The sequence below is a fragment of the Terrapene carolina genome, unplaced genomic scaffold, assembly GCF_002925995.2.
Source record: "Terrapene carolina triunguis isolate 2854851 unplaced genomic scaffold, T_m_triunguis-2.0 Scaffold662, whole genome shotgun sequence".
Taxonomy (NCBI): Eukaryota; Metazoa; Chordata; order Testudines; family Emydidae; genus Terrapene; species Terrapene triunguis.
Window position 1 is genome coordinate 100,374 of NW_020665013.1, and position 22,729 is coordinate 123,102.

The following is a 22,729-nucleotide window of genomic DNA, read 5'->3' on the forward strand; positions in this document are numbered from 1 at the left end:
CAAGATGGGCAGGGATGGTGTCCCTAACCTGTGTGTGCCAGAAGCTGAGAATGAGTGACAGGGAGTGGATCGCTTGATGATTCCCTGTTCTGTTCATTCCCTCTGGGCACTTGACATTGGCCACTGTCGGCAGATAGGATACTGGGCTAGATGTACCTTTGGTTTGACCCAGTATGGCCGTTCTTATGTAGATGTGGGTCCACCTTGGAGGGTCCCAGGTCCTTGGGGAACGGGTTGGTGGGAATGGTAGGTTGCTGCAGGTTCATCACATTGATTTTGATCCCCACTGTGGTGACTTTGGGCACTTGTTCAACCCCTTTGAAATTCATAATAATATTGTAGAGTTTGGTCCTTTGATCTCCCCATGCCAACCCCCCAACATGTAGGTGGTAATTGGGGTTGCCAGCGCGCCCAAATTTACTAAGGCAATATTGGCCTCTGCTGCAGGATCCCACCCCCTGTCCATAAATTAATTCTGTCCCTTCACACGCACCCCATCCGTTCTGTCTCCGAGCCCCAGGCTAGTTCTGTGCCCCCCCCCTCCTGCCGTTCCTGGGGTTTTTCCCTCTCCTGAGTTTTGGTGTTTTAATCTTTGGAGTTGGCCTTGCAGAGTCAGGCACTTGTGAAATCCCTTGGAGGGCAAAGGTCATTCCCTGTGTGATCCACCCCCATGCAGTGTAGCAATGTCCCACATTTGGGCAGTCACTGCCCCTGCTCCGGGAGGAGCTAGCAAAGGGGGTTTTATAGCTCAGGTAGTAGAAGAAGCTCAGCCTTCAAAGTCCAGGGGTTGTAGGTTTGATCTCTGCTCCCTGGGGTAAACTTTGCAGCACAAATTAATCTCCCCCCCCGGGGTTGGGTACTAGCGCATAACACGATAGATTCAGGGCAGATCTATTCTGTCTCCTCCTTAGGAAGCCACTCCTCACTGCTGGGACACTGGGAACCTTCCCCGGTATATTTCATTCAGCAAATGGTTTGTGCCCTTGAAGAAAGGGGGAGATTTGATCTACATAGCACAAGCAGCATAGCGCTGCATTAAGGGCTAGACTGAGCCAGAGAGGGTGGGAGCCCAGAGTGTCTGGTTACTCAGTCACAACTCCTTCCCTGCTCCCCCTTTGGCTCTGCGGAGAGTAAACTACTGCGGTCCTAAAAGGAAGCAGCTTATTTGCCCCTTCACACCAGCTCTGCTCCACTGGCCAGTGAATTAGGGGGAGGGGGGAAAGGCTGAGCATTCCCTCTCCTCCCCCGCCCCCACCTGTGGCAGAGGGCGAGTGAGCAGCAGGTATTTCCCCTCAGTGTCACCAGCCTCAAAACTCACAAGTCAGACCTCCCCAATCACGAGATTCTCCTCAAAATCATGAGATTTTTTTTTTAATGATAAATTCTGGGTTCCTTTATTTGCCTTCTGGGAGGTGAGACTTTAGGGTTGGCATTATCAAGGTTTTAACTTAGCTACAAGCTGAGATTCTCGTGTAATCACCACGTACCCAGAGCTGGCACTTTAAGAAAAACACCATTTGTCAGGAAGCATGCAGTAAAATTGTGAGCATTGGGAACCCTTAGCTCCCTGCACGGCTGTGGTGGAGTGAGCAAAAACTGGCCCTATATGTGGCTAGAGAGAGCCTGGTACCCATCTGCTGAGCAGTGAGTAGCCACTGCGAGGAAAGGTACTACCTCATGTACAGGTGGCCAAACTGGGCCCATAGAAAATATCCCAAACCCTGGTAAATCTTACTGATTTTTCTGCTGATCAGAATCAGGAGATCTCTGCTGAGAGATGTAGTCTGTGGCCAACAGCAATGGCTTTATGGCAAACTCTGATTTATCGTTTGTATTTTTTTCTTATATAGCTGTTGTTTTGTTCAATAAAAATTAAAGAAAAGGAAACACCAAACCAATGTTCTTTACACTTAGCATGAGGTTTATTCCCTGATGGGGCCCATAACCAGGGCCGGCTCCAGCCACCAGCACAGGAAGCAGGTTCTTGGGGCGGCCAAGGGGAAGGGGCGGCACGTCCAGGTCTTCGGCGGCAATTCGGTGGCGGGTCCCTCTTGGAGGGAAGGACCGGCCGCCGAAGAATGAAGTGGCGCGGTAGAGCTGCCGCCGAAGTGCCGCCAATCACGGCTTTTTTTTTTCCCTTCGCCGCCTGGGGCGGCAAAAAAGGTGGAGCCGGCCCTGCCCATAACTCAACAGGTTTGTGGTTTCTAGCTGGAGTAGTTTTGGCATTATAAGTGTGTGAACTTTCTGAGTTACTCACTAACGCTTCAAGGTTTGGCCATTATAGAAAATCTCCTCCCGCACAAGGAAGATGCAGGGAAGTGTGCAGCTGAGCGCCCTCACCCCCCGCTACATCAGGACAGCTTAGTCTGCACAACCAAGAGTTTAAATTACAAGCACCACCCTACACTGGGCCATGAGCAGCCACCCACAGACACACCTGCACCCAGACAGAGCACTGGACTCTTGCACCAAAAGAAGAGATCTGCCCACGAATGCAGCAGGTACCTTGTAAAACATTCAGCCCAGGGTCCATAGAAGGCAGACTATGAAGGGAATCTATGTTCGAATTTGCAAAATCTCTCATGACCAATGTCTGCAAACAGCTTCCCCTGGCTAATCTAAAGACAGTACTGGCTCTGCCAACCCGCTCTCCCTGGTACAGCACGGAGACATTTGCCAGTGAATATGATACACTGTCCTATTCTGTTTTATTGGATGAACATTCCTGCTGATACAGTCTCGGGCTCAGCCCTCCAGCAGACAGATTTCCCAGGAGCCAACAGAGTAGCCGCGTGAGAACGGCCCCCCCAAAAGCGAGTTTGCCGAAGAGATCAGCAGGCACCACCGCTGCCCCCACCAGCATAGGCGGTGGGTATCATAGGCTGGGGGAGGCTCAGCCTCCCCAACCATCCAGACATGGCCCCGCCCACACTGCACCCCCTCCTACTTCCCGCTCTGCGGCTCTTCCCCTGTGCCATGGCCCAGGCTTGGCGCTCCAATTGTAAAAGCTTCTTTGAGGAAGAGACACGATTTCCTAGTGGTGTCCATTGGGTTCTGCCTGGGGCACGAGAGCTAGAAAAGACCTTTGATGTCCCATCAGCCCCTGGGGCCCAGGGCAGAGCAGCCCTTGGCAGTATATCCTACCTGGCTTTGTCTCATCTAGTCAGGGCCGGCTCCAGGCACCAGCCGAGCAAGCTCATGCTTGGGGCGGCAGATTCCAAGGGGCAGCATTCCAGCCGCCTTTTCTTTTTGGTTTGCCGCTCCGGCCGCCCTGTAGGGGGCGGTGGCGTGGAGGAGGGGAGCGCCCGGCAGGCGGCGCGGTGGTCGGGGCCGCGTGGTGAGCGCCCCCGCTGAAGCCCTGGCTGCCCCCCTGCTCTCTCTCTCTGCCCCGCTCCCTCCTCCTCCCCCCCGCTAGACCGGGCGTGCACTCTGCTGCACGTCTGCAGCACAGGGAGTCCCCCTGCACCCTGGCTCGGCCGCCCCGCGGGGGTTTTTTTTTTTTTTTTTGCTTGGGGCGGCAAAAAAGCCAGAGCCGGCCCTGCATCTAGTTGTGTCAGCAGCAGTGGAGCTTCCACGCTTTCCTGGGGGTGACCAGGTCTCAGCCTGACACATCTGACTGCTGGGGAATGTGCCTCCATTCAGCCTAATTGTGCCCCACTCCCTCCAGGGGTCACATTAATTCCCTGCTTCCTCTCATGGCTTGGAGCGCATTCTCAGGCCCTACCCAACTCCCTGAGCCAAGCCAGGCAGCTTCAGCTGTGCCCCACATTCCATCCCTCCAGCCCCTGGGTCCTTTTTGTTGCTCTTCTCTGAGCTCCTGCCCCATTGACAGTCTGTCCCTGGGACTGTGCTGTCCAGGAATGAGCGTGACATTCCAGGCAGGTCACAGCAGAAGCTCGGTCCCCTCCCTGCTTCTTCTCTACAAATGGCCTGGACAGTTTTGCAGCCGTATCGCATTGCAAACGCCAGCCTAACCTGCTGCTCTCACTCACTCGTTCCTACATCCCAGGGTCTCCCTCACAGCGAATGTGCATGTTCCCTGGAGGTGAAGTGGCCAGGCCAAGGAAGTAGGTGGACAATTCCAGGAAGCCTACTTGGGCAAGGGGGCTGAGTGTCTAGCCTACCCAGATGGATGGCCTAGTTGTAGGGTGGAGTATCCATGTCGGATGGTCTAGCTGGGTGTGTGTGTCTAGGCTGGAGGTGGGGTAGCCAGGCTGGGAGGTCCGGTGACCGAGTTGATGGGGGGCTAGTCGGGTAGTCAGGTTGGGAGTTCTGTTACCCCGGGCGGGCTGGGTGGTGGGTGGGGTAGCCATGTTGGATGGCCCTGCTGGTGGGGGGGGGGGTGTCTAGGCGGGAGGTCAGGTGGCCTGGTGGGTGCTCGAGTAGCCCAGTCATGTGACCCACAGGGTGGCCCATTCAGTCGTGAACATAGGCGTCACCACTGCAGCACTCAGCCAACTTCTTCAGGGCTCGCTCCTTAAAGCGAATCTTCTTGGTGAACTTGAGTGTGAGGCTGGTCTCGTTCTCATGGGCTTTCAGCTTGGCGTAGTAATCGGAGAACTTGTTGTAGAGGATGGAGATGGGCATCCCGTTGAGAATGATGCCGAAGGAGATGCACCCGAACGCCACCATCCTGCCCAGCACCGTGTCAGGCACCGTGTCTCCATAGCCCACTGTGGACAGACTGACCTGGAAGGGGGTTGAGAGAGGGAAATGATCAACCCCCCTGAGCTCACATCCCAGCAAGCTCCTCTGGGACTGCTCAGCTTCTGAGCCAGGCCCCACCACTGAGAAACTCACCCCATCCCCCCTCCCCCAGCCTGATCCTGCGTCCTGCACCTGACAGCTGAGGCACAGCCCTCAGGGTCCTTTCCCCCCACTCACCCAAGCTGGGCACCACTCCAGGTGGCACCCCTAGGCCCAACCCTGCAACCAGCTTGAGGGTCTGCCTCACCCTGTCACCCCTCCCCCCAGCTTGCCTGTCTCTCACCCTCACACACTATCCCATGTCACCCTTATCCCCACTACCTGGGCACCAGACCATGTTCTCTCTCAGCCCCGGGGGTCCAGGCATCAACCCATGTGTCACCCCCTCTGCCCTCAAAGCTACTCACCAATCCATGAGTTCCCCTTCTCTGACCCAAATTCCTGGGAAAGTCTTCAATGAAGAGTTAGGTGGGCTCTTACCTGGATGCTGTCCCTAACCCGCTCCTCTCCGCACACAAACCCCTCACCCTCAGGCTAGCTGGGACACTCAGGCTGGTAACCTGCCCACATTGCAAAGAGGATAATGGCTAAATCCCTCGAGTGCTGATAGTTATAGAATCAGGGGCCTCAAGGGGTCATCTAGTCCATCCCCCTGCGCTGAGGCAGCATTGAGTAAACCTAGACCATCCCTGACAGGTGTCTGTCCAGCCTGTTCTTAAAACCCTCCAGTGACGGGGATTCCACACCCTCCCTTCTTAACCTGGTCCAGTGCTTAATTACCCTGAGAGGTAGCAAGTTTTTCCGAATTTCCAACCTAGAGCTCCCTGGCTGTAAACCAAGCCAAATCCTCTTGTCCTTCTCTCGGTGAATATGAAGAACAATTGCTCACTATGCTCTTTATCACAACTGTGACAGGTATGGCAATTTCCTGCTTATCCTTGGGAGACATTATCCACTTAAGTTTAAGTATGTTTGGGGTCCATTGTATTAACTGAATGGCTTTGTTTTAGGATGGGCCTGGATTGGATGTAATCTCTCTAGGGGGAGACGTGACAGATGTGAGACTTAGGAGTTCAAAGGACTATACTGAAAATGTGCCAGGCATGAATGGACTTAGCCATGTCCTAAGGAAAGGGTGATTATTGTTGTTACCTGTTCCTGGAGACTGAAGCTCAAAGGCCGAGCTGTGTAAAGAAATGGCTGAACTGCCTAGCCGGTGCTCTGGTTCTGAATCCGAGACAGTTATGAAATTGTAACCATGGGGAAAACTCAGCCGTGGGGTTTGAAGTACTGACTCCCACCAGAGCCCACGTTTGGAGTTGGGGGATGATCTCTCGTAAGCTTTTCAGGATGCGTGTAAGTTCTTCTACTGTTTTTAATGTGTTTTCTCTGTAATGCTTTCACCATAAGAATAAAGGTGCTTGCTTAGAAAGAGCTGTGTGGTAACTTGTGACTGCAGGCAAAACACTGGTCATAGCCTCTGGAGAGAAAGCAAAGCACAGTCTGGCTTGCTGGGGATATCACAATGTAGGCAGGGAACTGTGTAGCCTGGAAATACCCCAGTCAGGAGGGAGTGAGATGTGGGTCTCCTCCCAAGAGAGGTGATGGCTGGGAGTCAAAAGCCTAAGAGTAGAAGACCTTGAGGGACGAGTTGCCCTGAAACTGTGTAAACAACCTTTTACAGATGGGTGTGTGGCTGGTGCCTGAGCCAACCCCCACGGGGGGCAGGGAGGGAGCACCACCCAGCTGCACTCCTGGCCCCAGCTCTGTCGCTAGCTGCCGGCCCTGCACGCGGGGCTCCATTCCCGCCCCTGTCCCCAGCTGTGACCCCAGCCTCGGCTCCCTTATCCCAGTCCAGGTCCCCCCCTCTCCTGGAGCTGCAGCCCCACTCCCGTTCCTGGGGGGTGGGCAGGGACAGGGATAACGGGGGAGCATGGGGTAGAAAGGTTGGGGGACCACTGGAGTACAGTGACAGGCCCGCAGACAAGCGAGCCTTTGAAATGGAATGAGCCATTGTAAGACATCGAAAGGACATAGACTTTGTTGACTGCCCTCCCCACTCACATGAAGAGGAGTCAGGCACCAACACTTGTTCTATCACTTTGGACGCGGGGGAGAAGCAATAAAAATTCCTGACAAGGAGAAACTGAATTCCTATGCTGCTTGTACTCTGAGGGGCAAGATTTCTAAGCATAAGCAAGGAGTCCCCACCTGTTTTGTCTGGATTAGCCCCAAAGGATACAGAGTCTGCTTACTACAGAAATTTCTAGTAATTTGAAAACTTCTGAAACCTGCCTGTATCTCATTTGGGTGTGTATGCTGACCTGCTTTAACCTTGCAAATAACTCTCGTTTCTTTTTCCTAGTTAATAAACTTTTAGTTAGTTTGTTCTTCTTTCGGTCTAGCTCTGTGTAGCTCAAAAGCGTGTCTCTCTCCCCAACAGAAGTTGGTCCAATAAAAGATAATACCTCAGCCACCTTGGCTCTGTAATAGCTTGGGACCAACATGGCTACAACAACACTCCCCTTTTTAGCTTCTGTCCTGCAGATGTCTAAACCCCAAGGGCTCGTCTACACGCAGGAAGGAGCTCCATGTGTAGACGCTTATTCTGGAATGAACTAACACAGTTATTGCACTTTACATCAACGCTCCACCTTAATCAGAAACAACTTTCAAGTGTAGCCAAGCCCTTAACTGCCCAAATCAGGTGAGTGGTGACAAAGGTTTATTTCAAAAGCTTCTAGGAGACATGGGGTTGATTCCCACCCACCCATCTCCCTCCCCTTGTGTCGATGCTCATGCCAGTGAAAGGTGCGTGACAGATGCCTCCAGATCAGGAGGGCAGAGTTTCACACCCACTGTGCCCTGGAGTAAAGAAATGGCTGCACAAAGCAATGGCAGGGCACTGGCAAACCAGGCCCCAGGAGATTGGTACAAAGTAGACGTGCTTCAGATAAAGTAACTCACTGGGGGTCTTCAAGGCTACTGGTGAGGTCACAAAATTACTATTTTCCCACCAACCAAGATGGTGTTTGAATGACAGGAAACAAACCAATGACGGGAAAGGAACATAAATAGAATCACTGACTCAGTGTTTTGATTGTGCAGTTTGGATGTGGTGAGATTGCTGCCACCTAAACATTTCTAGACATGGATTTTCAGAGGGTCACTTGCTGAAGCTTGGCCTGAGGGGCTGGAGTGGACTTCCTGCTTCAGGACAAGGAGTGAGCTCTGTCATCCACTCCCCTGGTACCCAGAATGGACCATCATACTGCTGGGCCTCCACTCTCCTAACCCTCACAGATGTCCTGACCAGCCCAGCCCAGAGATTCAGATACCATCACTGCATGTGTCTGGTTAACTCCAGGGCTGTAAACCTGAGATTCCTGATCACACCCACTCACTGGCAGGGAATTTTCCCACCCCTGCCTCTTTCCTTCTGTCAAATCAGAATCTGGTTTAGTTGGCCAGGACAGCAGCACCTTTGACTGTGAGCCCATGGCCAGCTCTGCACATCCCTTTAGCCCAAACCTGGTAAAAATTTGCCAGCTCTGAGAGAGAATAGGAGCATGCTACTACATCTGTAATTCTCCCAGCAGCTGAGCTGAGCGTTCGTAACTTTTCTTTTTCCTTTGAGCTCTTGTCTTTGAAAGAGACAAGAGTGGACTTTAGCAACTCAGAATAATCTCTGACCCAAAGTGCATCCCCACAGGAACTTCCAATACCATCTAAAGAGAGCGGGAAGCTGTGGGCTCTCCCCTAGAAAAGCCACCACACTCCTGCAGGGAAGGGAATGAGGCAAACTATTGAAAGGAATGTCCTGCTTAACTCTTCAGTCTCCAGTGCTTTAACTGATTTCCTGCCTGCTGTCAGCAGGTTTTCAATGGTGCTCGTTGCATGGGAATCACTGGCCATAACTTGGTGTGACCCCCGTACCACACAAGGTTCTAGAAACACCCCACTGGACCTGAGATAATGTCTATCAATACAAGAGTCCTTCCCTAAGCCCCAGTCTGAGCCCCTCCTTCCCCACCCAAGCTCAGGCCAGAATACCCTCCATGATGAACCCAAGCTCAACCTGTGTCGCTCTCCCCCTGCACAAACCCAGGCCAATCTGTTTCCCCTTCGTAGACCCATGTGTTTGGGTTCTGAGCTGGGCATTTTCCCCTTAGGCCCTACAAGCCCAGGGCTGAGCCATGCATCTCCCTTCCCCTGCATGAGCCCCAGACACATCCATGTACCTTCCTCAGTCCCCAGGATCCTGATCTGTGCATCCCCCTTATACCTAGGCCGCAATCTGACTTGTGTGCCCCTCCCCCCATGACCCCTGGCCCAAACCCCTTCACAGTTGATCTCCATGCCCTCCGTCCCCTGTCACCGGCTCTGACGTTGATCCGGGTGTACCCTCCCCCTCCTTCTGGTGGCCCCAGACACAGCTCTCCTCTCCAGCATGATCCCAGGCACTGCTGCATGTGTCCCTCTTGCCCCATCCCTCCTGCTGTACGCTATGCGGGAACTCCCTTCCCTGTGTCCTAGGGACTGGGAGCCATGAGTACCAGCCACAGATGCTCACTGTCCCTGGATCCTGAGGGTTTAGCACCCTACCCCAATAACTAGACGTGGTGCTCTGCATGTTCCCAGTGCTGCATGGATGGTCCTGGTGCCTGGGCCATGAGTGTCCTGCGCTCCCTGGCACAAGGCTCTCAGTTCCTGGTTCACATCGGCCTGGTTAGACACTAGCCCTGCCAGGGTTTGGTTCTCAGCTACAGCTCCTCACTATCCTCGAGTTCTCTGAACTGCTGTGCCACAGAGCCTGTCCCCACCTTGGCATCCCTTACACCATGGCCAGTGTCCTATGCTGTGAGGCAGGAGCCCCCAAGCCTGGTGTCTGACTCCCTGATGCCAGGCTTGTTTCGGGACCCAGGCAGCTTTCCAAGGGGCTCCCTGTGCTTCACTGCCATACTCCCAGTCGCCAACTTCCCCCTCCAGAGTCAGCAGGGGCCTGGGCAGCCTCTGAATTCAGGCCTGAGCCAAGCAGTTACTGCTTACATTGGGGGAGACTCCTGGCCAACAGAGGTGGGGAATGTTCCTATAGCACTTAGCTCAGTCCCAGCAGATTCAGTTGCCCATGTGTACCCCACCCACACATTTCCCTTTACGTGGGGTGACTGCATCTTACCGCTGCCCACCACCAGGCATCAGGGATGCTGGTGAAGTTGGTGCCGGGGACATCATGTTCCACGGAGTGCATCAAAGCCGAGAAAGTGAAAACTCCCAGGGCGATGAAGAGGAGGAGGCAGCACACCTGCTGGTAGCACTGGCGCATGGTGAAGCCGAAGGCCCTCAGGCCAGTGGAGTGACGTGCCAGCTTGAGGATGCGAAAAATCCGCATGAGTTTGATGAGTTTCAGGACTTTCCCCAGCTTGCCCACACTCTCCATTTTGTGCCGCTCCTCGTGGTAAAGTGCATCCCCTTCATCCAGGTGCTCAAAGAGAATCTGGATGTAGAAGGGCAGGATGGCCACCAGGTCAATGGCATTGAACGCTGCCCGCAGAAACTTCGGAAAGGTGGCCGTGGATATGAGCCGCATGAGGTACTCGGAGGTGAAGAAGATGGCACAGATGGTCTCCAGCTGCTCCATGAATGCCTTCCCAGTTTTGTGCTGCATCTCCTCCACTGTGCTGAGCGTCATGCCCACAATGGAGATCAACACAAAGAAGCTGGACATGACAGCGATGATCTTAGCAGGGATGGAGGAGTAGGGTTTCTCAATGAGGTTCCAGACAGCTTTCCGGAACCCCCCCAGACACTTGCCCTCAAAGTTCTCCTCCCGCTCCATGGGCTCTAGCTCCGCCTCCAGCTCCCGCTGTATTTTCAGGTACTCTTTGAGCTCGTCTTGCTTTTCCTCAAACAGGATCCGGCAGCACTGCTGGGAATATTTCAGGTGGATACCCCAGTACTCAATTTCCTCCACAAAGTTTGTGGGGCACAGCTCATCCATGATCCACAGGACCCCGCTGCGGTAAAAGTGGAAGATGTAATGGAAGATTAAAGGGTCTCGGTCGAAGAAGTACTCATTCCTCTGCACCGAGTAGTCATCACAAAGTTTCAGCTTCTTCATGGGGTCCGTGGAGATGGCCAGCTTCCCGATTCTGGTGATGGGGTAACGGGCAGCCATTTTGTAAGCGATCTGGAAAGATTTGCCCCCAACGTTGATGTTGAGGAAGCATCTGCTCCGTCGGGGAGGAGCCTTGCTTTTCTCCTGGTTCCTCTCAGTCACATTGTGCATGGAGCTCCACTGCTTCACCACACTGTCTTGTGCAAACGGGAAGAAGACCTCTTCTTCCTCTGGAGTCCGACAACACCCATGGTGGTCCCCGATTTTCAGATTGGCAGAGAGGCTTGCGCGCCTCTTCCCCAGTTGCCTCATGGTACCTGGCATTTCACATCAGAGATCCCAAAAATGACAGCCTGAGGGTTGACAGCTTTGATTTCATGGTAATGCTTCCATTAGGTGCGTGCTGACTAAGAAAAGCTCCCTATACTTGTAAAGAGGCTATCAAGAGCACCCCACCTTCAGCCTCCACGGGCACAAGCTGCATCAGCGCTTCATGTGCTGATCCCCTGCCGTGCTGGGCTGACAAAGCTGATTGCTTATCAGACTGAGCAACTGGGCTTATACTGCGGAGGCCGGAGACAGCTAAGTTCTAGAGCCTTAAGACAATAATAAGATTGACGTTTTAACCCTTTATATAAGGAACTATTTCCATACAAGCATTTCTTTCATTCTTTTCCTTGTTGCCTCCATTTTAGCTGGTTGTTCCTACCACAAACTAGCCCACTTTCAGGTCGGGAGACAACCATTTATCATTTGTTTCTGAACCTAATTGAAGGGCACATGGCCTGTCTCATGGTCATTTAACTCCTGCCACTGTCTCAAATGCCAAGGAGGCAACAGGAATAGAACTGTCTGGGAACTTCTACCAGCTTTAACCTCCACGGGCACCCCCAGCTGAGATACTGCTCAGAGATTTATTCATTCATCAAGCACCTGTGCTTTAAAGCAATCGCTACCGCTCCATTCTGTCATGACTTTTCTGTGTCACTGCAACAAGAGACACTGCAACACACAGACTAGGGATGGAAGAAACCTATTGGCTCCTAGCCCATTCCCAAGCCGGTCCAGGGCACTCCCTGTAGCGTCGCTCGATGCTTTGTACAGTCCAGTTATAAGCGATAGCGGGCTTCCACCACTTGTGTTAGGTTGGAATACCGGTGCTGACCTACTTTTCAGAGAGGCTTAATTAATTAATGTTTGTAAAGTGGAAAGGGCTAGATGCTAGAGAAAGACAATGCTCTATTACATATCCAGCCCTCCTCCTGTCTCTCACCCATTCCTGTGGCTCCTCTCTGAACACTATAAATTGTCTATCACTTTCTGGTAATGAAGTGCCCAGAGCTGCACAGAAGGACCTCCCTGCTCCATGACTTGATGCCTCTTTGCATGGAGCCTATTCTTTTGCTACTATAATGCACTACAGAACCCCTAGTTAGTGACTGTTCCAAGACCACCATGCTTTTTGGATTGAAGCAGCTGGGTCTAATAACTCTGTGCATTTGCCTACTTAGACTTCCTCTAGAGGCACGGTGCCATATTCAGAGGTGGCATGTTAGAGCCCCTTACACTGGCATAGAAACACGCCCTCCCCCCGCTTAAACCTACTTGCACCTACTCTATCAAAGTTGAAAGGAGTCCCAAGTTTGGTGTAACTTGCAAGCTAAGGAGTTAGAAGATGTTTAAGTTCCACTTCTTTACTAGCCCTAACTCTGCTTTAAATCACTTTTTCTTCTGGTAGCAGAGGACCTGCTGTGCTTCCCTATACCTTGTGCAGTCATTTACACCAATGTATACCATTCTGATTTGGTAGCATTTTATACCACTCTGCACCCTGTAAATGAAAACACACAGGGCAGAGCAATGGCGAACCAGAATTCAAGTCAGCCAACATTAGACTCCTATAAACATGTGTAAGATATAACACGAATTCGGATATAATGCAGTAAAGCAGTGCTCCGGGGGGGGGGGGGGGGGGGGGGCAGGGCTGCGCACTCCGGTGGATCAAAGCAAGTTTGATATAACGCGGTTTCACCTATAACATGGTAAGATTTTTGGCTCCCGAGGACAATGTTATATCAAGATAGAGGTGTATTGATTTCAATTATAACACAGAATACAAAGTGTACAGTGCTAACTTTATATTTATTTTTTATTACAAATATTCGCACTGTAAAAAACGAAAGAAATAGTATATTTCATTTCACCTAATACAAGTACTGTAGTGCAATCTCTTTATCATAAAAGTTGAACTTACAAATGTAGAATTGTGTACAAAAAATAACTGCATTCAAAAATAAAACAATGTGAAACTTTAGAACCTACAAGTCCACTCAGTCCTATTTCAGCCAATCACTCAGACAAACAAGTCTGGTTACAATTTGCAGGAGATAATGCTGCCCACGTCTTGTTTACAATGTCACCTGAAAGTGAGAACAGGCGTTCGCATGGCATGGTTGTAGCCGGCCTTGCAAGATATTTACGTGCCAGATGTGCTAAAGATTCATATGTCCCTTCATGCTTCAACCACCATTCCAGAATACATGCATCCATGCTGATGATGGGTTCTGCTCAATAACAATCCAAAGCAGAGCGGACCGACGCATGCTCATTTTCATCATCTGAGTCAGATGCCACCAGCAGGTTGATTTTCTTTTTTGGTGGTTCGGGTTCTGTAGTTTCCGCATTGGAATGTTGCTCTTTTAAGACTTCTGAAAGCATGCTCCACACCTTGTCCCTCTCCGATTTTGGAAGGCACTTCAGATTCTTAAACCTTGGGTTGAGTGTCGTAGTTATCTTTAGAAATCTCACACGGGTACCTTCTTTGTGTTTTGTCAAATCTGCTGTGAAAGTGTTCTTAAAACAAACATGTGCAAGATCATCATCCGAGACTGCTATGAAATATATGGCAGACTGTGGGTAAAACAGAACAGGAGACATACAATTCTCCCCCAATGAGTTCAGTCACAAATTTAATTAAAGCATTATTTTTTTAACGAGTATCATCAGCATAGACGCATCTCCTCTGGAATGGTAGCCGAAGCATGAGGGGGCATATGAATGTTTAGCATATCTGGCACGTAAATACCTTGCAGCGTGAATGCCTGTTCTCACTTTCAGGTGACATTGTAAATAAGAAGCAGGCAGCATTATCTCCTGTAAATGTAAACAAACTTGTTTGTCTTAGCAATTGGCTGAACAAGAAGTAGGACTGAGTAGATTTGTAGGCGCTAAAGTTTTACATTGTTTTGTTTTTGAGTGGTTATGTAACAAAAAAAAAAATCTACATTTGTAAATTACTTTCACGATAGAGATTGCATTACAGTACTTGTATGAGGTGAATTGAAAAATACTATTTCGTTTATCATTTTTACAGTGCAAATATTTGTAATAAAAAATAATATAAAGTGAGAACTATACACTTTGTATTCTGTGCTGTAATAGAAATCAATATATTTGAAAATGTAGAAAAATATCCAAAAATATTTAATAAATTTAAATTGGTATTCTATTGTTTAACAGTGCTATTAATTGCAATTAATTTTTTAATCGCAGTTAATTTTATGGAGTTAATCATGTGAGTCAACTGTGATTAATCGACAGCCCTACTGAAAATCTTTAAATTAAGATTGGATGTTTTTTTCAAAAGATCTGCTCTAGTTCAAACATGAATTAATGCAGGGAAGTTTTTTAGCTTGTACACCTCTACCCCGATATAACGCTGTCCTCTGGAGCCAAAAAAATCTTACCGCGTTATAGGTGAAACCGTGTTATATTGAACTTACTTTGATCCGCCGGAGTGCGCAGCCCCGCCCCCCCGAGTGCTGCTTTAACGCGTTATATCCAGATTTGTGTTATATCGGGTCGCGTTATATCCAGGTAGAGGTGTATTATGTCCGACTAGCTGATCACAATGGTCCTTTCTGGTTTTATAATCTATGAAAATCACAGACTAAATTCATAAAGATGGACCAGACCATTATGACTGACAATAAAAACTACCATAAGCAGTAACGATGCAGCACAGGTAAGTGCATGTAAGACTGTAGAAAAATCAGTATGTTGCACTGTTATCTGAGAGATGGCACATGATCACAACCAACAGACTGTATGGGAACAACAGAGACTCACAAGGGGGCAGAGCTAATGGTGCACTTTAACATAGGCATTTCCTCACTTTTGGATATTTAATTGTGCAGTCCTATTCCACAGATCGTAGCTTTTTGCATTTAATGCATGGAGTTGAAGTGGGAGCTTGATTAATATCCCTGATGTATCCAGTCAGTTACCAACTCCTGGCTGCACTTGAAGTTTCTCCACATCCCCCAAAATACCACGCTTCCTTTCCTTTGCTATAGTAAAGCATTCTCACAGGCCTAGGTCACACTGTCTCACTGACTGCAACCTCTTCCTCTCTACCATACCCAAGTCACTTCTTACCCCCCCCCAACAGGCAAAAGCCCCTTCACTGGCTACTGACCAGCCCCCCCTCGCCTCATTCTTCAAGTCTGAGCTGCTCTTTACCAGGATCACAGCCATGCACAATTGTGCCTCTGCCCAAAGCTCCAGCTGCATCTCCCCATTCCTTGTTTTGCTCCCTTTGCTTCAGCCAAGCCTCTCTGCTCCCTGTATTTCTCTTGGTCATTCTTGGCTTTGTGCTTTTTCCCATGTTGGGACTTGCATACAGAACTTACTTCTGCCAGCCTCTAGCTAAATCCTTCCTTAACTCCAGACTCCTGAGCAGCGATCAATGTTAACGCTCCAAACTAAGTGACATTGTCACATCCCCTGCCAAAAAAGCATTGTGCTGCATTTTGGACTCAGCCATCCTCTGTGTTTGGTATTGGAATGTTTCTGTCCATACACTTGTCTGTCTGTCTGTCTGAATGCTGAGCAGGGACTGAATCAATCATAATAATGGAAATGACCCTCAAAACAAAATCCAGGAAGCCACCAAAAGTTTTCTAAAGATCTTTAATTCCCCCATGGTCATTCAGCACCCACCCAGTTGCCAACTGTGGTTCTTTGTCCATTGTACAGGATGCAGCACAGAGCCCTCAGGGGTTCAGCCTCTCACTGGGAAGAGCCAAGATTCTAAATATGTCATACCTCTTACAAACTCTCTCATATTACGTATGCACATACACCCACTATACAAACCCCCAGGGAGTCCTGCCCTGGAGTGTATGCCCTGCAAGCAGAATCATCACCTTTAAGGCACCACATTCAGCCAACAGGGCAGCAAGCTTCTACCATATGTGTGCGTATTCAGCGAGCATCTGTGCAAAGAATATAATAGGTCTTGAATGTCAACAACGGATTAAAGGGACAAGACAGTGCTCGCCCTCCAACAGTTTCTACACTGGAACTGTTCCCTCTACAGTATTAGTGCTTTACACTTATTTACTAACAGTCCACGAAAAAATGTTGTACAGACCAAGATCTGAAATGGAGGCACATTGCAGCTACTAGCTGACCTTTGAGACCAAGACTACTCACAGGTAAAAGCGAAGAAGAGCAAAGCTGGCTCCAGATGTTTGTCAAAACTTAAAACATCTGCTAACAAACTCTTCTGACTGCACAGAGGATGCAACGTCCAGGGATTTCAGTGTCAAAGTGGAAACTCTGGGCCCAATCCTGCATTGAGTGCACTGGGAGTTGAGGGCACTCAGGCCCTGAATGCCCTGTGCTGTGCCTAGGGGCTGCTGCACCACCTGTGACCCAATGCAAAGCGAAGCATACAGGAGACTCTTCATTTTTCCATCTCCTTGACAGTTCTCCTGCAGTCAATGATGTTTTAAGAACTTCTGGTATGTGAAGTTTGAGCTCATGGCTTAGAAATATGAGCACTATCCTCGGGGATATAAATTATATACCCATGTCACTTTGAGCTCTGTCCCTCATAGGTGTGTAGAATGGAATGGCCTGCCTGGAACAGGAGCAAACAGCTATGCTTACAGGCAAGATTCAGCATGGTAGGAAGAGGTAGTTTTCAATGGACTCTTGGGTGGACATGGAAGGGAGAGCAGCCAAATGTACTGCAGAGGCTACATAGTGCACTGTCCAGAGCTATTCCAGCAAGAAGTATCTTGTGGAATAACCCACATTGGGGTGGGGGTGTTGTGTCTACAATGGGGGAAATGGATGACCCATTGTGACATTCCAAGCGTTTCCATCACATTCTTGTAGGGTTGATTTTAGAGCACGAGTGACGGTCATTTCTGATTCCCCATTGCCACTATAATCCCACAATCTAAACTCCCTGTGTCAAAGGAAGAGTCCTTGATTACTCCAGTGTGATTGTCACCCAATCAAACTCCAGAAAACTTGTCCCAGAAATTGTGCAATCAGCATTTGGAGGGAGTGTGATGAGGACACCGAATTGGGTCCCCATCTCACAGCACTGCAACTTCCTGCAAGATGAAGAAAAACCAAGACACCTGGTTATTTAATATCATAGAATATCAGGGTTGGAAGGGACCTCAGGAGGTCATCTAGTCCAACACCCTGCTCAAAGCAGGACCAATCCCCAGACAGATTTTTGCCCCAGATCCCTAAATGGCCCCCTCAAGGATTGAGCTCACAACCCTGGGTTTAGCAGGCCAATGCTCAAACCACTGAGCTATCCCTCCCCCACTGTGCCAAAGGCTTTTGTTTCATTTTATTTTGCAAAGCTTGTGGGGAAGCCATCCACTGTAAAAAGCTCCAAAATTAGCAGTCTCTTAGTGTCTAGGGACTCAGAGCTTCCTCTGGGTTCATCAAGCCCAATTATCTCCCCACTGCAACAAGCCAGTCATTGAAAGAGATGCCAGCAGTCTTCCCAACACAGAGAAGCTGGGTTTGTGTGTGGGGAGAGACTCCTTTCCTGTCCCTCACACAGAGAAAGGAACTCACTGCAGAGTGGACAGTAGGAAATCATTTCCACCCCACCAGAGAGCTAACAGAGGGCTAAGGGGTCAGAAGGGGAGGAAGGCTCAGCATGGGGGAGTTTGGCTCCAGTGTGGAGTGGGAGACATACCCATCAGGGAAACGAGTCCAAAGGTCTCCTGTCCGGCACCAGCTGCTCTTTGGAAGCTTTCTCGAGGCTGAAGGTGGAGAAGTTGTTCTTTCCTCTGAATTGGCCCCATCTAACAGTGCAGCCTGCAGCCACCAGCACACTCAGGAGCACTGCAGAGAGAAGAACACACAGGCAGTGAGTTGCTGTGATTTCTGCCCCTGAAGTAGGCAGCAGCACTGAGGCTAAGCTGCTCCATGCTAGTGCCCCAGCATTTAGACAGACAAACCAGTGACTCATAACAGTAAGAAGTGGGGCTGTCCCCCCTGAAGGGACGATTAGTGCCAAGTCCCATGCAGTGGGACTCTGTTTTCCACAGGAGAAGGAAATAATGTGCCTTTTCCCAAAGCTGGAAATTTAGAACCTTGGACTTTGCCACCTAAGCGCTTGAGACAAGATGCCTAAGCCACACTGCAGCGAGAGTGGTTAGAGGAAGTCCTAGGGCAGCCATTAATGAATGAACCACATCCTATCCAATCCGATATGAGCCGAGTTCAGTTTTCATTAACGCTACTCAGCAAAAGCCAAGATCAGTTCTGCAGCACCCTTGGAGTCTCACATACCAAAAGCAGCTGTCACCCACAAGGTGCCTCGAATCTCAGACAACACAAGTTTCCCAGGTTTGGAGATCGCTGGATTCTCTAAAATGAAAGCAGAGGGCACTCAATAATTGGGCTTTCAAAGGTCGCTTTTGTTAAGCTCAAAAAGGGTTCAAAGCAGTTCCCATTCTGCACCTCACCTTCACTTTGCTTGCCAATTTTGGGGGTTTCACCACCAGATTTTCATATTTTAAAAAATGTCTTTTCTGCCTTATTGCTGTATGAAAAGCCCCCATGAACAACTAAGGAAACCTGACTACTGGGGTAGGGGAGAAGGGAAAACAGAGAGAGTTGTTGTAGGAAAGACAAGGTGGGCAAGATAATATACAGATAAGCTCACCCACCTTGTCTCTATGACAGGGAGGACCAGAAAGGACGAGATTGCGGGGGTGGGAGCAAAAAGATTGCCACCGAGCACTGTCACAGGCATAAAAAAACTAACTAAAGGAAAAAACGGAGAAAACGAGGGGTGTGTCTATTCTTAAACTCCTGCAGCAGCACAGCTGCTGGCCCTTAGCACTTCAGAGCAGACATGATCTATCTATGGTGACAGGAGGGGTCCTGTAATCCACCTCCTCTAGTGCTGTCTACACCAGGGCTTAGGTCGGCATAGCAATGTCTCTCAGGGATGTGAGAGACATGGCTATGCCAATGGAAGTTCCCAGTGTAGCCCAGCCTAAATTTTCTCTCAGCCGTCCAAGAGGCAGGAATCCCTGGTGTCACTTGTAACAGGTGTCAGGTTTACAGACTAAAGGAAGATTTAAAAATTGATTGTGTTCCTTTAAGTGCTTAATGTCCCAATCCCCTGCAGTGCATTCATCCCAGCCACCAACCTGCCCAAGCACTACCCCCCTCAGCTCCCAACCTGCATGCACTCTCACTTGTCCCTGCCCTCTCCCACTCCATTTGACCCCCAGCCCATCCTGGTTGTAAGATATGCAGTCTCCCTGCACCCCTCACCTGTCCGGGCAGTGCTCGGTGCTAGGGAAGTCCCAGGTGAGTCTGGACTGCATTCCCGCTCATCCTGCCCATCCTCACAGTCCGCGTGGCCGTCACACCCCCACGTGGATGGGAAGCACTCTGCACCCTCCGCACACTGGAACAGGCAGGGGCAGCCAGGGGCAGGCGGGACTCCCCAGTGCTGACAAGCCTCTGCTGATTCATCGGCGCCGTCAGGGCAATCCGGGCGGCCATCGCAGAACCGCTCCTGGGGCAGGCTGCGGACGTGCTTTGGGGTCCAACACAGCTCTCCGTGCGGGCTGCACGGCAGGCCGGACGCTGGATCCGGAGGAGAAGCAGGTTAGTCCGGCCCGGCGATGCCCGCTCCCAGCCCTGCTCTGGGGGGTTTAAAGCCCCAGCCCCTGGAGCCACGCGACTGCCGTGTCCTCGGCACCAGCCTGTGCACTGCGGCGGCTGCGCCCGGGCCTGGCTGCCGCCAGAGACCAGACAGCGGCTGATGCCCCCGCCCGCCCGCCCGCGGCTGGGCTCGACCCCGGGGCTCCCGCCGTGCTGGGGGCAGGGAGTCCCGTAGGGCAGGCGCAGCCCGTGCACCGCCCGGGGAGTCGGGGGGGAGGAGGCGCTGCCCGCGATGAGAAGTGTCACCCCGGCATGCAGAGGGGCGGGGCCCAGCGATGCCCGCGGTGACCAATAGGGAGGAGGCAGGACACGAGCCCAGGCGGCTCGGGACCAATAGGCGCCTGATAGGCGGGGCCACCGGGTGGGGGGGGGCGGTGTCGAGTGACCGCTGCTGAGAGAGAGGATGAGCGTCCGGCAGTGCGGTCGGTCACCCGCCGCCCGTCCCCCCGGACCGGGTCCTCACCGTTCCCCGCAGGCGACTCCAGCCCCGCGGCCACCAGCTGCCTCAGGAGCAGCGCGAGGAGCTGCCACATACCGCCCGCACCGACCACTCAGGTCAGAAAGAGCGCGTCCACGCGCACAGTTGCGGCGCATGCGCGACAGAGGAATAAGGCGGGGCAGTCCAGGGAAGACGCATGCGCGGGGCAGGAGCCGAGGGTTCCCCCCCTCCAAACAGAACGCATGCGCAGGAGGCGAGCCAACGAGGCGCGTGCGAGGGAATTCATTGCCCTGCAGCAGCTGTGCGGTGTGCCTGGTGCGTGCCCCAGCCCCTCGCGCGGATTTCAGCCTGCAGCCATGGAGACGCTGGCTCAGCTGCAGCCTGCGAGTTACGCTGCACGAGACAAGGAAGCAGCGGGCCTGGTTGCTGCAGGACAAGCCCCAAGCAAAAAAAAACCCCCAAAAACCTGCGGCACAGCCGGAGCGGCGAAGCAGGAAAAAAAGGAAAAACAAACCCTGTGGGGTGGCCGGAGCCAGGGTGCACGGGGACTCCCTGTGCGTGCCCTGGCTACCGGGGGAGGGGAGAGAGAGAATGGGGGTGGTCAGGGCTTCAGCGGGACGCTCGCCACGCGGCCCCAACCGCTGCACTGCCTGCCGGGAGGGCTCCGCGCTGCTCCGGTCGGCGGGGAGGGAAGGACGCGGGCTGTCCGGCCAGGCTTGCTACAGACCTGGGGCAGACGGAGCCTGCTCCCAGCAGGGCACTCCCCTCCTCCGCGCCGTCCCCTACAGGGTGGCCGGATCAGCGAATCAAAAAAAAAAGCGGCTGTGCTGCCCTAGGATTGGGCAGAATGCCATCCCGTAGAATCTGTGGCCCCAAGCACGAGCTTGCTCCGCTGGTGCCTGGAGCCGGCCCTGGTAACAATCTGTTTAATGGGACTGATTTCTATGCCGCTACATTGCAGTCAGATGATAGTTTGGGCAGGCCTGTTGGCTCTCACTCACTTTCTTGCGTTTCCCAAAACAAACCCAAGATGTGTTCAAGCATTAAACGTTCAACCTCAACCTACTTCCCTCTGTCCGTGGCCATTTAAGGCACCATGGCTCTTTTCCCCGAACACTTTTTGGGTTGGGGAGGGAAGCTAAAGGAAAATAGAAATGACCAATATTCCAGGAGAAAAGCTTTGCTAAGAGCTAGGGGAATGTGGGGAAAACAAGGCAAAAGGGCATTTAAACAGTTTCCCTTTCAGCAGCTAGCCCTGCCATGTTCGCTTGAAAGTATTCCTTCTTTAAAACTTAATTTTTAGTTGCCTATATTAGTAAAACATGGTGTTTTTTGTTAACTCTAATACTATATTTGGGCTAAACATCTCCCTACTGCTTTTGAGTTTATTCAGCCCAGGATCCACTTATTACCTCAAACAGGAATGACCCTATCTATATAACGGGATAAAGCTAAAGGGCAAGTTAGATATAAATATCAGGAAAAAAAAATCTTCCTGACACTGTGAAAGGTGTATTAAGGTGCAGAATAATGTCCCAAAGACAATAGAAGCCAAATGCATTAGATGATGAGCTGAAATCTATTTTGATCTCTACTTTCCAGGATTTTATGACTAAGAATCCCATCTCCAGTTGAAAAACTCAAAGGATTCAGAGAAGGCAAAGGGATTTGGGAAAGGTTTCTTTCAGGATGTGATCCCCATTGAGTATGTGTTGTAATTGTTTAATTATACCCCATCTGGGTTCCCGTGTGGGATGGTATGTGACAACCAGGAGTGTGTGGGTTGGTGGGTTCCCCCCCTCCCCCAATCAGGTTCTCTCCGGCTATTTGGGTGGCCTGTTCCTGGTATTTGAGTACTTAACTGTAGATAAGAGATGCCTTGGTGTGTTTGAGATGGTTACTGGATATATGAAGGTAGGTGTGGTGATTGTGGGGTTCCTTTGTTGAAGCTGATCTTGGTGTCCAGGAAGTTGATGCTGGCGTGGGAGAGTTCTACAAAGAGTTTGATAGATGGGTTCTGGTTGTTGAAGATGTAGTGGAAATCTGAGGGAATTTAGGTCATCTCTCCAGAGGATGAAAATATCGATTTATCTCAGACAGATCATTGGTTCTGTGGTGCATTTGTCCAGAATTCAGCTCTTACTTGGGTGCTGCCATTAACACTCCCTCCTTTCCCCACACAATACCCTCTCACTTGAGTTTGGTTGTGCTTTCAACCCAAGCTAGCCTGCCCAGCTGGGGGCGTGGGTTTTTTGCCTGGGTTTCGCTTTCACTCAGGCTGCTAACCCACCCACTTTACAGGAAGGATGTAGGTTAAGCCACTCAAGGGCTGACAGTTCTCCAATACCTTCCCACAATCCCTCCCTGCCTCTGCCCAAGGGGGCAGACATTCTCCCATAATTCACTGGTAAAGAATCTGAGCAACTTGGCTTACTGCAGCACAAAGATTCATGGGATGT

General features: G+C 50.9%; 2 protein-coding genes across 3 annotated transcripts; both read right to left on the minus strand.

The window, feature by feature from the left end:
• Positions 1 to 4,371: 4,371 nt before the first annotated feature.
• On the minus strand, positions 4,372 to 11,206 carry LOC112116728 (potassium voltage-gated channel subfamily V member 2-like). The gene is made up of 2 exons (XM_024214401.2): positions 9,887 to 11,206; positions 4,372 to 4,689 (listed from the first exon to the last, which is right to left on the minus strand). The coding sequence occupies exons 1-2, from the start codon at positions 11,147 to 11,149 to the stop codon at positions 4,417 to 4,419; spliced, it is 1,536 nt and encodes a 511-aa protein (XP_024070169.1). The 5' UTR covers positions 11,150 to 11,206; the 3' UTR covers positions 4,372 to 4,416.
• Positions 11,207 to 15,779: 4,573 nt separating this feature from the next.
• CD320 (CD320 molecule) lies at positions 15,780 to 20,597 on the minus strand. Of its 2 annotated transcripts, XM_024214404.2 has the most exons (5): positions 20,295 to 20,593; positions 19,436 to 19,753; positions 18,440 to 18,517; positions 17,841 to 17,989; positions 15,780 to 17,235 (listed from the first exon to the last, which is right to left on the minus strand). In XM_024214404.2, exons 1-4 carry the CDS (start codon positions 20,362 to 20,364, stop codon positions 17,844 to 17,846), a joined length of 612 nt encoding a protein of 203 aa, XP_024070172.1. In that variant the 5' UTR covers positions 20,365 to 20,593; the 3' UTR covers positions 15,780 to 17,235; positions 17,841 to 17,843. The 2 variants fall into 2 exon arrangements, with proteins under 2 accessions (XP_024070172.1, XP_024070173.1); XM_024214405.2 differs by lacking the exon at positions 18,440 to 18,517 and having other exon boundaries at positions 20,295 to 20,597.
• Between the last annotated feature and the right edge of the window lie 2,132 nt (positions 20,598 to 22,729).